Source organism: Lonchura striata, chromosome 5 (assembly GCF_046129695.1).
Source record: "Lonchura striata isolate bLonStr1 chromosome 5, bLonStr1.mat, whole genome shotgun sequence".
Classification (NCBI taxonomy): Eukaryota; Metazoa; Chordata; class Aves; order Passeriformes; family Estrildidae; genus Lonchura; species Lonchura striata.
This window is the reverse complement of record NC_134607.1, coordinates 40,968,209-40,982,039: the sequence shown is the minus strand read 5'-3', so window position 1 is coordinate 40,982,039 and position 13,831 is coordinate 40,968,209. Positions and strand designations below refer to the sequence as shown.

Genomic DNA, 13,831 nt, shown 5'->3' with positions numbered 1-13,831 from the left:
TATCATTGGTACACTGTATCTTTGAGTACTGTGAAAAATGGAAGGTAGCAAGTGACTATGAAGGGACAGAACAGCTTTGAGTATTGAAACATCCTGTCTCTCCAACTTGAATTTATTGTTCTTATGAAAACATATGTGTAGAATTAGTATTAATGCCCCCACGTTTTTCATTACCCACATCTACGATGTGTTCCATAGTAATGAACTTGTAGTCAGTAGGGACTAGAAGAGATATACATGCCCAAGTCTTTAGTGCATATAGTGAAATTCTAACATTAAACTAGTTTTCAAGAATTGAGTGTTTTAAATAGACTTGTAATTTTACATTTTATTGAATAGGAGATATTTTATTCAAAGGCACTAGAGTATATGGCATAGGTGATTCAAGTTGTTATGTTGTAAGAACTGATCATGTTAGTCTAGAACAAAAACAAATATTTGGTCATAGTAAAGCCTGAGAGGAAAATGTAAAAGTTGTGGTGTGGAAGTTCAAGAGTGCACAATTCAAGAATGTTTTTCAAGTCTTATATTAATGTGTGTCTTATATTAGGTTCCTGCCTCACTTTTTTTTAGACTGTGAAATCTTCTGTTTATGGGAGACATAATGAAAACGTGACATGTTAAAGGTTCTCTGCTGGGGGAATCCTCCAACCCTTTCTGTACAGGAAGCCTTTAAGGCAGGGACCATTCACTTTTGCGTTCTGAGATACTTAAAAGCCCTGCCAAAATTGAGGCGGTTTTTTGAAATACGGCTGTGTGTTTGTTAGACGATGAACAGAATCCACAGACCACTTCTCTGAAAGTTTTCTATAGCCTTTAGTTTGTAATGTCTTTCTGTCAATATGTGCTGAATTTAAATTTACTGACTTTGAAGATGTGTCTTGTATCCTGGATGTTTAAAGTGGTAAATGAACAAAAAGTACTAACAGAAAAGGTCAGGAGATAAAAATAGGACAAAAGAACTGTAAAGTAGGCAGTCCTAGGTGACTGCACAGGTCACAGGTTTTCGTAGTAAGAAATAAATATTCCAGCTTTAAATTTAGCTTTCTGATCAGCCACTACAAAATTAGCCTGATTACTTATCTTTATGTACAAACAGAGTTATTGAAGAAAAGTGGCAATTAATTCCTCTGCTCTTGTGAAGGAAATCTTTTTTAAATATGGTTTGTCCCTTTCTGTTTAAAATGGAAAAGTGTATTTATGTATGTTATGTGATAATGGGCATCCCAAGTCAGGCTTCAGATAGTCATATTGAGAAATAAAATTCAGCTAATTGAAGTAGACACTCAAAATAAATGATTCATTTGTCCCAGCTGACAGTTTGATAATAAGAGTGATAGTTTGCATTTTGTGGCAGTAACTTAAACCCCTGTGAAAGGCCTTCAGTGAAGACAGAAGGATTGGTATGAGAAGTTTGCCTCTTTGTCATCTCACAGTGGTCTGGGAGGGAAAGGCTGTGTGAAAAATCCAGGAGAACGCTGTCTCGGTATGCAGTTAGAAAGCTGCAGTCACAAGAAAGATGTTTAGATGAAACTCCTGAAAATGAAAGCTTACATTCAGTAGGAGTGAATGCCTTTCCCTTCTCTGCTTGCCAGAGAAAGTGGTATTGTTTGTTTATAAAGCTAGCGTACTAAACTGGAGTCTGGATCCCAGTATGAAGAAAACATTGGTCAAATATTTTACATCCTTGTCATCTCTTCAGCTACCACTTTATTATGGGAAGGATTAAGATTTGGATGCTGCCTGGAAGAGTTTGTTTTGAAGAAGGTTTGAAAGAAGGGATAGAGGAATGCCAAACTGGGCTTCAGGCATAAGGCTATTTGGAGAATGTCCCAAAACTAAGAGGAGTGGTAAACCATGTGTGACTTGGTCTGAAGTTGTGAGCAAAAAGCTAGAGCGAGGAACTTACTGGAATTAGTTCTTGCAGTCTTTGACATTTGGTGTGGAGACTTAAGAGGAAGTAAATGAAAGAATTTGAAAAGAAACCTGACTTAGTCAGACTTAGAGACATGGAAACTCTATGACAGTGATTTAGGCTGAATGATGGGAAAGAGAAGTACATAGAAACCCAGAGTTTGTTGTAGCAAAGATTGTGTGAGTGAGAGCCTAGATTAATGCTTTTGCAATGAGAATGGAAAAGAATGCAGATTTTAGAGCTATTTGCAGTGGATAAATCTGTCATGATTTTCTGATCAAGATGGTATAGGAACAGATGAATTAAAAAGGAGTGGCCTACCAAACTAGAAAAAACTGTTCTGATTATGACAGAATGGAAGGGTGGTAGAAATTTTACAGAGGAATAGGGTATATTATGTGGAAAATGAGAAAAGTGAGAATTAAATTGAGAAGTCAGGCTTAAGTGTTTGCATTGTATTTTAGAGAATTGGTGGTGGTGGTGATTGTAGTAGAGCGCTGAAATCACTTGTGCTTTGAGTGGAAGAGAAGGGGATGAGATAACATTGGTCACCTTGAATGATTGAAGTTAGGAGTACATCTAGAGGGGTGTGCAGTCTAAACTGCCTAGACTTTGGTCTGCACCCTCTAAAAGGGAGGGTTGCTCTAACAGTAAAGAATAGGTGTTCTTTTTACCTAGGAACTCTATACATTAGATTAGAAAAATTATAATACTGGAGGGCACTATGCTGGTTTTATCTCGGTCATGTTTTAAATTTTCCAAGATTTTAGCATTAACTGTCATACAGCTCACCAAGTCTGCAGTGGGCTATTATTACTGTTGTCAGTTCTTGCCAAAATAGTTATGTTTGCATTGCTTTTGTTACAGTTGTTAAAACAAAGGGATGAATTTACACATTCACTTGCCTATCACATGCTGAGTAACTTGTGATTATTTTGGAAAAGCCAGAAAACTGAATTGGAAACAGACATCAGGGTATTAAAAAGAGAGTTTGGAAGGAAAATTTAATTAGTTGCATATTGGCACTATGACTGGAATCAGAAGAGAATTGTTATGGAAGTATCATGTGTTTAAAAGTTTAGATTTGTCACTTTCTTCTTCTTGCTGAGGAAGATGTATCTGATCACAGAGTTGTTTCAGTCTGCATCTTTTGCCTTTCCCAGATTATGTTTGATTTGGGAATCAATAAACCTTTCATTTCAAGTTTTGGACAGGGTATCAGTAGCCTACAGAGTTCTGAGTTTTAATTTTCTGTTATGCTTGTATAATATAAAAAGCATGAAATATAAAGAGTCTTTCTGACATCTGACTTTAAAGCGGAATGAGAGGCATGGATCATGGAATGAAGGGGACCTTCAAAAGAAGGAACAAGAAGGCAAGAAGCTCATGTATGAGAGGCATCAGACTTGTAAACCTACCAGTAGAACTGGAAGTGAGCCAGAATCTGGGCTGTATTTCTGCTGACTTTGTCTTGGAGAAAAACAGTTTCACTTGCAATACTTCTATGACTAACACTTGCAAATATTAAAAAAAAAACCCAGACTTTCTTAATTCAGTCCAGTTGGGTGTCTTTATGGTAAGAAGAGCATGTAGTCCCATTCATATCAGAGGCTGCTTTTTTTGTAAGGGTAGTGTTCAATTTAAAACTAAAATTTCAGTATTTTAAATAATGTAATTTTTCATTGCAATGTTGCCCAGTATTCAAATGAGTAGAAATTGAAGAAAAAGAAAACATTTTTGCTCTTGAAGTAGTAGTTACTGAGGCTCTTCTGATAAGACTTCCTCAAAGTTGTCCAGTCTTACTCTAAAAGCAACAAGGTATGTATCTTCTATCAGTTCCAATTACAGTCTTGATCCTTTTTTTAAATATAATTTATTTTTTTCTTTTTGCTTCAATTTTCTTCCACACAGTATGTTTATATCATAGCTCTCAAAGGAGTTTGGGAGGGGCGGAGGGGGACTGCAAAAAAGAATATGCCAGCTGTATGAATGTTATGTCAGCTAGTGAGTGATGGGAAGAACAGGTGAAAAACACAGAAAAATTTAAAAGGAGGCTGTGAGTTTTAGTAGCACGCAATGAAGAGCACCCAGAACATGCTCAGATGTGGACAGTCATGTTGGTTCTGTAAGGACTGTGATATGGTTTCCTCCAAAAGCTCTAATTTGGTCAGACTATGCATCCATGAGCTTCCGTGTGTCGGCCTCAGCACTGGTCAGAAAAGATGCATCCAGTCCTAGCAGAAGTCTTTTTTTTTTTTCCTCTTCACTCCTGTTTTCCATCAGGAGATTCTGCTATGGTTTAATTTGGCTTTTTGTGATTCAGATTATTCTGCTTCTCAGGGCTTAGTTGAGGGACAGGAGGTACTGTATTAATACTGTGTCCAGATATACACATATGTTAAGACAGTTACTTTACATCTAACAGTTATGCAGAACAGGCTGTGTGGACTCTTCTCCAAAGTTGTCTCTCTATACAACTTGTTTTTTACTAGGTTGCTCCACCTCCAGACTCCTACACGTACTCCTTGTCACAATAGTAGGGTGAAATCCAACAAAGAAGTTTTCAAAGCATTGCAGAACAGGATACAGCTGGAAGAAGAAGTTATACTGGAAGTGCAGGAGTGGTTTTTTGTGCTGAGATTTCAAAGAGAAACAGAAGACAGGACTTCAGGTCCTAATTTATTCCTGCCTTGGATTTTCCATGTTACAGTGTGCATGATGAGTTACAACTCATCAGGACCATGAAGCTTACATGGATATTTGTCTTAGGTAGAAAACATTTAATACTGACAATCTTTATCAAGAGACAGTATGACTATGTCATAGCTTTAAAAACTGGGGAGGGGGGGATATTTCAGCATTTAAGAGCTTTCATATCTAAAAGGTGTTCACTAGATGCTCAGCAAAATGGATACAGAAGTTTCTAACCTGCTTTGTATTTCCCCAGAGTAAGGAAAGTACAAGTCATTATGTCAGATACATAATTATATGGAATGAATCTTAAGATCAGGATTAAGAGTGCTGTTACAGGATTTCTGAGCTATTGGTATGTTTAAAGTCATGAATGTTGAGAAGGAAAGCTAAGATTTCTTATACCCATAATGAGAACTGGTATTCTCTCTTAAGCTGGTATTCACACAGGCTTATGTAAAAGTAATTAAATCAGGTTGTATGCACTCATTGTCGTTGATTTGTGGGTTTTTTTGCTGCAAGTCAGGGTGTAGGCACTCAAATTGCAAAAGGTGCTTTCAAATTCATGTGGATATTTTTGGTGGGTTTATCTGCATTCCTTGGTGCTCCTGTTGCTTTAGCTGTAACAGGAGAAGTTGTAAGGAAGCTGCAGCATGTTGCTGGTCCTTTCACATGAAGAAATTGTTATCGAATTGCTGCAGGTTCGTTTCTGGGAGAACTTGATGTTCTGGTTTTCTTGTTGCAGGGAATCTCTGTTTCTGTCATCTTGCCTTCAAGGTCTGTGAAATTAAAACAATGGAGTGTATGCAGCTCCTTTTGTCTGAATACAGCAATAGTACCATCTCACAGGAAAGATTAGCTTTTGGGTTTTCTTACCCCCACCCTCCTCTCAGTGAAAAAAGTTTTATGTCATTGTCTCCACACTCATGCTCTGTGGTTCTGTCTTGACAGTTAGATAGGCTTGTGTTTTCAAACATGTCCTCGACTAATTTTGATTATGATTTGGCAGTTATGAGGAGGGTGATACACTGTTCTTTTTAATTTGCTTAAGTGATGATTATGAAGAAAAATCAAATTAGAGTTAAACTTTCTTACTTTAAATAAAGTTGGGTCTTAAAGTAGAACTATTTGGTTATCTTCAATGCTGAATAATCTTCTAGGTGTGAATTATTCTACTTACATTCTTTTGAAGAGAAACTGGACTAGGGTGTTGGAACAATAGGGAGTGAATCTAATTTTGCAACTCAGTAACTTCTACAAAAACAATTAAGCAAGAAGGTGTAGTGAGAGCTGTTTTGATTTTGATTGAGAGATGGGCTGGGACTACGATGTGTAGTGCAGTTTCAGTGAGCAAAAGAAGTTGCTCGTGACTCCTCAATATGGCCTTACCATCTCCAAGAAAGAAAAATGTTCACAAGCTGTGGGTTTTTTGTTTAGTGGTTTTTGTTGTAACTTGGTCTGTGTCAGGTAATTTGCCAGTTGGTTTAAGTGGTACTCTGAAGATGGTGTAAGAGTTTTATTCGGTTCCATTAGGTCCAGCTAAAGTTTGTAATACAGGGGCTATTATCCTGCCAGTTGTGAGGAATTTCTGTTTTATGGAGCAATGCTGACACAAAGACAGTACTGTGCAAGCCGTCTTATAACTGAACACTTTCACACTGCAATTTAGGAGGTGGGCAGTTCAGGAAATTGCTGGCTTCTGCTGGAGCACACTTTTACTGCAAGGAAAATTTTATTCATCACTCAAGTAATTGGCAGTTTTAATACCTTGTTAGTAATTGCCTTGTAAACAAACTAATGCATAAAGGCAAGGCTCTGTGACCTGTTACGTTATCTAACTCACATTCTTATTTGGCTGGTGGTGGTGTTTGTTGTTGCTTTTTATTAAAGTAATTTGTTTCCATTTATTATAAATACTTTCAGCTAAGAGTTAAAAAATGCAGTGTGGCTATACCAGACGGCCTAAAGAATGAAATACGATACAAGCTCAGCATTGGAGAGGCTGCCGGATCCCTTACCCATTCCCATATGTGGTCAGAAAGCCCATTAATCTCACTTCTGGTTCAGTTTGTGAGTTAGGACTTTTTTGTCTTGAGCAGTAGTTCCCCCACACCCCTTGAATAAATGAGAGTTGTCCATGCTACCCTAATGTGTGGGTTGCTGTTTGATCCAGAGCAAGCATTTCTAGTAAACACCTTCCGGGGTTAAGATTCTTGTTGGTAGTTTTATTAAAATCGCTTTTGCCTGCAATCTCTAGGATCTGGGAAAAGCTTCTGAATCTTGGTAATTATCAAACAAGGTGTAGAATGTACCACAGCTAGAACTGACTTGAATTTAAAAAGTAACAAGAATTATTTCAGGTTACATTTGTTTAATTGGTTCTCATCTGCTTTCACCTATGTAGTGGTAGCCCTGAACAATAATGCTGCTGATGTGTGGTGTATGATTTGACCAGTGTATGATTTGGATCACCCATCCTTTATAATCTAGCTCTGTGTTTCTTTATGGAAATTCAGTTGGACTTCTGTGCTAAGGAAGTTTTCAAAAAACCCCAAGCACTGTGTTTAGCTACCACAATATTAATTTGTTTAAAATAGAAAACAGCTCTAACCTTATTTCATTACAATACTGTGATATACTGTTCCATGAAAGTGACAGATATTTCAGCTGTTCAGAAATAGGTGATTATAGAGTCTTGCATCTCCTTTTAAAAGCCAAGAATTGCAGTAATTTGATTATATTGCATTTTTTTCATCATTTCATGGAATTATATTTTAAAGAAATATTAATGAAAATTTATTTAGACTATTCCAATTTGTGATTTTCAATTAATATTATGCATAGAGAACATTATGTATTGCTTTTCTGTAATTCAAAATTATTTTTGAGTAGGAGAATTAAGAACTAATATTTGCCCGAGTTGTGTAGTTCTTTGCTCTGGAAATGACAGTCTCTTACCTACTGCCCTTAAACTTCAGGACCAGTAACAAGATTGCCAACATTTTGTCTGACCATCTGAAGCCATTTCAGAGTCTAGAAACTTTGGACTTGAGCAACAACAACATATCGGAACTAAAAATTTCATCATTTCCATCATTACAACTCAAGTATCTGTAAGTAAATTTTTTTTTCTTTGAGGTTACTTTCAAAAATCTTATTGGATAATTTAGATTGGCAGTGGTTTATTAAGGTACTAAATCTTATTTTAATTGGAATGACATTAATATTCCTACCTGTCTAGTTTAACATAAGCTACTAACTTGAATATATGAGTTGTTACAATGAGATGTTTTAATTCATTAAAAAAAGCTAAGGCCATTATCTTGAGATGAAACAAATAGATGTGTCTCTTGAGAGAAATAATTATCTGATAAAATGAATTTAAGTTCCCCATGGATAGGCTAGTTTGTATTCATATGGAGTCTGATAGACTTCTTGTGAATATACTTTAATTCTTATTCAGGAATATTGGAATGCCAGATACACTGACTAATAAAAAAGGAACAGGATTGCCACATACTATCTTCTTCCATTACCACGCTCTGGCAGAGTAAAATGGTGGTGGTGAAATACTATTTGACTATAGAAAAAGCTGTCAAGAGCTCTAATTAATATGAAAAAATTCCATTTATAAGTGACTGAGCACCACAAGAGTTTTGTGTTTCACTACTTGGTGTTAAGAATTTATCAATAACTGTAAATTTAACATTCTAGACATTGTTTCAACAGGTATATTAACAGTAACCGAATAACCTCTATGGAGCCTGGTACCTTTGACAATTTGTCTACCACACTTCAAGTATTGAAACTGAACAGGAACAAAATTTCAGCAATTCCTCAAAAGATGTTTAAGCTGTCCCATCTGCAGCACCTGTAAGTGTAACCTACAATTGACTAATTGTTTTCAGGTTTTCCAAAGCACTGGCAGTGCTTGAACTTTAGCCTTTAATTTAACCAAAAGCAGAGTGAGACAGAGAAAACATTACTACAACCCTTACTAACTGCAGCATTGTACTGAACAAAACTAGTCTTATATGTTGGTGAGATGTGAACAGTCTTTGTGTTTAAAATTGTGTTTGCCTGTTAAAAGTTAAAAAAAAGAACTGGAAAAGGGGTAGTAGCAGTATTTCTGTAAAAAAGCATCAGGAAAATAGTAAGAAAAGTAAACTTCTATAGTTCACTGCAGCAGTCATTTACTTTTTGCTTTCACAGTGGAATGAAGGAATTTAATTTGCTTTCAGATGACATGACAATAAGCAATATGCTTGAATAAATAGACCTTCAGCTTTACTGATACGATGCTGTCCATATTGTTTTACCAAATAAATAATATAGTTACATGAAAGAGTCTGTGGCTTTTGTTTTAATTGGAAAACTTAGAAAGTGCAGAAAATGGACAAGAGAATGGGTTGCGCTTTGTCAAATCCTGGATAATTACTTTCCATATCAGATAGTCAGGAGTTAAAAATTACAAAGTCTCTTAGGTTAGCCTTGAAAGTGATAGGTTTTGAGAATGCTGAAATATTAAGAGTTTTTGACACTTCTGGAAAGAGTAACTGTGTTTCTTCTGTATACAAGTGCTGGAACAGTTTTATTTAGGCCTCAGTAGAAGAGAATGAGGACAGTCCTGCGAAGCTCAGGATTTGTTAATGATCTTGGTAGACTTTCAGATTCACCTTAAATTTTGGATGTTGGTTATATCCTTGCTTAAAAATGTTCCCTTTGTTCATAGTCATTATGCTGACTGAGTTATGTTAGGCAGCTTATCTGCAAGGAAGGCAAAAAATTTGTTTTACCACCTGACAGTATTCAAAGAAGAATGGAGAAGAACTAAAGCCTGTTCTTAATGAATGTTCTTCACTTTTTATTCATATTTAAAGACAGGTTCATAAGATGTAGAGTTCTCCCTCAGGTCTGTTACCAGGTAGATTTTGTGTCAGACTGCCATAGAGACAAGCTGAATTCTTACAGGGTTGTGACTGAAAAATAATGATGGTATAACTATGAGGAGAAGATTATTTAGACCTCTACTTTGCATGAGGAAATAAGTTTTGGAAGGAGACTTAGGAGTCTTAGTAAACCTAAGACTTCGCTGAAGGGGCAGGTGATCACTCCTTTTACTACATTTAGGTAGTATTGCCTAATCCTGTCACTTCATCTTGCCCTCCAGCCAGTTATGCCCTGCATCTACCTCACAGGATACACATTGCTCCCAGTTTCTGACCTGCACAGGATGAGTGTAGTGGCAGAATAGTGAGTGCCAAGACCACTTGAGAAAGAGGGAAGGCACTATAACTGTGTAACTGGTTGTGGAGGAGGGAGAGATGTAATAAGTGCTTGGCTACAGATACAGAAAGAGATCACCCAGGATGCACAATTTTTATCTAGTTATCACAACTAAAATTTTAACTTCTTTTGACTGTTTATTGATTGCAATTACAAACCAGCCTTAACAGCTCTACTGCTGGATAAACACCACTCTCAATTTTGAATTTGGGAACAGGATTAACCTAGACATTCTAGGTCTACAAGAATTCTTTAAGTCTGAAAATCAAGAAACTACCAAGTACTTGTTCTCCATATCAGAAAGGCAGGACAGTATTAACATGGTTGAACATAATGTGTTACAATAAAATATTTGACATTTATTACTTCTTGTCTTTGTTTCTTGTGCAAGAAAAGTGTTTAAATAAGTTGATTCCATAGAGAGAAGAAAGATTGTTGTCATGTAGGTAAAATTACTTTGCTGTAACTGTAAATTCTATTGATGCAGGGAGCTGAATCGCAACAAAATAAAAAAAATAGATGGGCTCACATTCCAAGGACTTCCTGCTTTGAAATCATTAAAACTGCAGAGAAATGGGGTTACGAGGCTCATGGATGGTGCTTTCTGGGGTTTGACCAACATGGAAATCTTGTAAGTATCAAACTTTTGCTGGTAGGTTCTGCTGATAACATATTAAGTAGATTTGCACAAAATTAATAGAATTGTGTGGTAAAATTTAAAGGCATTTTTGAACTGAATTGTGTTGTTGCAGTCTGAAAAGGAGCAAGTAGTCAGTAGTGAGTGTGTAAATGCATGCAATACAACTCAAGATTTAAATAGGCGCTCCAGCTATCTAGCCAGTGTCATGAGGTCAGTGGTGGACCTGTGGCGTAGCATGCATGCTGCTGAGTTTCTGAACCTTACATCTTTTTCTGTTTGTAGGCAGCTGGACCATAACAACTTAACAGAGGTAACCAAAGGCTGGCTTTATGGCTTACTGATGCTGCAGCAGCTCCATCTCAGCCAAAATGCTATCAGCAGGATCAGTCCTGATGCCTGGGAATTTTGCCAAAAACTCAGTGAACTGTGAGTACCTTTATTCTCTTCCATTCCAGGTACATGCCAAAACATAAGCGTCTTAACTCTGACCTGTGAATTTTTCATAGCAAATTTTCCAAGATTACTACGATTTTGCTGTAGACAGTTATAGACAGTTATATCTGGAAGTTATATTGGAAGTTAACTGAGATTGCTCCATTTCACTGTAGCAGTTGTACTAAAGCTGTAACACAGGAATTTTCAAATGAGAGAAATTAATTCTGCAGTAATTTGTGATTTGTTTGAAACAATGCAAAATGCTGTGTGGTTGGAAGTGGTGTAGTGTGTTCTGTGATAATCATCAGGAGAAAACCGGTGCTTCACCCCTGAAAATTCATGTGAGTTGAACTAAGTTAAATAAGTTTTGGTTTTTTTTCCCTTAAATTTTCAGAGATTTGACATTCAATCAATTAACAAGGTTAGATGATTCAAGCTTCATTGGTTTAAGCGTGCTGGTTGGACTGTACATTGGAAACAACAAAGTAAATTACATTGCTGATTGTGCCTTCAAGGGACTTTCTGGTCTACAGATTTTGTAAGTTGACAAACTCAATTTGCAAGGTCAAAACCCTTAAGAAAAATCCTGTATTTATAGGTTTATTTCTTTTCTTTATGAAAGAGACAACAACATTTTGTTAAATTCCTCTGATCAGTGTATAATTTTCTTACAGTAAGATTTCTTTCCAGACTACTTGAGAAAGGGAGGAGTTCCTCTTTTGTTAAGGCTGTGCACAATGGATGGTGGTAACTGTGATACACACTTCCAGTAGGATTGCTTGGGGGAGAGGCATATGTTTTGAAGGCAGCAAGCAAAGCGCTGCTACCCACAGTTTTAGGGATCTGGGTCTTAGTTGTGCCTTAACTGAATCATTTTACCTCATAATAGAAATAAGAAGACAAAACTCATTGTCATGACTGGACAGTTGCTTTAAGTATTAGACCATGTTTTGAAATAGCATTTCTTAAAGGAAGGAAAGAACTAATCTAAATACATTCATCTTCATTAAAACCTTCTCATTGCATACCACTGACCCATCTGTGAGCCAGATGAGCAAAACAATTGCTTTTGTCTCTAGGCTTTCTTTTCGGGGGTTTGCTCACATACTTATGCTTAGGACATCTAGCAAGGATGCAAATTAGAGTGTACACTGTGTTTTTTAAGAAGAGACTTGGAGATCATAAAGAGAAGAAGTTAGAGAATTGTGAGCTGTTTAGGTATTAAATATCAGGCATTTTCTCCTGGGCTTTTCTTTGTCCTCCAGCCCAACCCTGTAGATTGTTTGCAGACACACTATTCTGTACACAAATCTGTAATCTCTTTATGCTTCACAAATAATAAGCAAGTGTTTGGGGGTGTTAATATTAAGGACTTAAAAAGATGTGAGCATGTTCCATTTCAAAGGGACAACAGTTGGTCCTTTCCCTTCCTTCAGTGCATGTTTGCTTAAATAGTCCTGTGTCTGAATACCTTTGGATGGGTATGTGGATTTGTTTGTTCACAGTTCTAAAAATTGTTGAGTTTGTGATCTTTTTAATTATCAGTGGAAAAAATACTGATAGTCTTCAAAGTCTCTCAGTAAAAATTGAAATTTTAAAGTTAGTCAGGAAAAGCTTCTCTTAAAAAGCCCACAAAAACCAACTGAACAAAAATCCAACCTAACAGAAAGCTATTGTAGATTTTTTTTAAGTACTACATGCTGTTGAAGAAGTATGTGCCTTGCTCTTTTTAATAGTTTTTGTGCTTTGATTTCCCCTCCCCTTTTAAACAGGGATCTGAAAAACAATGAAATATCGTGGACTATTGAAGATATGAATGGTGCTTTCTCTGGCCTAGATAAACTTAAGAAGCTGTGAGTATTGATACAATATTTGTATCTTATCATGCCTTAAAAAAATAGTTTATTATGTGTCTTTTAAGGAACAAACAAAACACTTAAGGGTATTATATTTTCAGTAGCAGAGATTATTTTTCCTCTCTTACCACTTTGTTCTCTGTAACATCTTCCTTTTCCATAAAAGAAATTCAAGATTCTCCAAGTCAAACTAATCTGAAACATTTAAATATTATTAATATTTATGGACATTTTTATCAAAGAATGAGGTTTTCCCACACTAAAAAATAATAAGTGTATCATATGACAAAGGCATAGTAGCAGGCTTAGTCTTCAGTAATGTAAAGCAACATCCAGTGGAAGTGGCTCAAATTCATTGAATTTTTCAAATGCAGATTTATGAAATTAAAAGATGTTTATAGAATAATCCATGTCACTTAAGTGCACACCTTAAATGTCTTCTAAAATCATTGTAAAATCTAGTTATTTATTCAAGGGGAATAAATTAGTACCTTTTAGATGTGATGAGTTTTGCTGCATTGGAGATAGGTGAGTGGTGAATACTAGTCACAATTCAAAAATAAATACCAAAATTGCAATTATTCAGCTCAAAAATACTCTCATATAATTGCATTTCTTTTGCATTGTGTGCTTAAATTTTTCAGGCTGCTCCAAGGAAACAGGATTAGATCCATTACAAAGAAAGCATTTTCTGGTTTGGATGCACTTGAACACTTGTAAGTAGTAGAAATCCACATTTAACCCAAAATAGGAAAAAAATGAATTTTGATACTAACTGAATTTAAAGTAGGACTAACAAGCTTCACTTAGGACTTGGGATGAAATGCACTTACCATGATTACTAATGTGATCTTCAGAAGATTTTTCAGTTTTGGATTTACACTGAGTGTGAATTTTGGAATTAATGCAGAAATTTTTATGTATTAAGCATGCTATGAAACTCCTTATTTGCATCGCTTTTGATTTTGAGCTTGAGCGTCCTTTGTATAGCACTAAAATATCAAATTA

The 13,831-nt window shown here is 36.0% G+C and overlaps 1 protein-coding gene across 1 annotated transcript in view; it reads left to right on the top strand.

The window, feature by feature from the left end:
* The window catches only part of LRIG3 (leucine rich repeats and immunoglobulin like domains 3), a 37,122-nt gene that overhangs the window by 12,091 nt on the left and 11,200 nt on the right, over positions 1 to 13,831 (top strand). Inside the window, exons 4-10 of the mRNA XM_021547417.3 lie at positions 7,585 to 7,719; positions 8,336 to 8,479; positions 10,380 to 10,523; positions 10,815 to 10,958; positions 11,362 to 11,505; positions 12,740 to 12,820; positions 13,468 to 13,539. Coding sequence (XP_021403092.2) covers positions 7,585 to 7,719; positions 8,336 to 8,479; positions 10,380 to 10,523; positions 10,815 to 10,958; positions 11,362 to 11,505; positions 12,740 to 12,820; positions 13,468 to 13,539 — 864 coding nt within the window. The remainder of the gene's footprint in view (positions 1 to 7,584; positions 7,720 to 8,335; positions 8,480 to 10,379; positions 10,524 to 10,814; positions 10,959 to 11,361; positions 11,506 to 12,739; positions 12,821 to 13,467; positions 13,540 to 13,831) is intronic.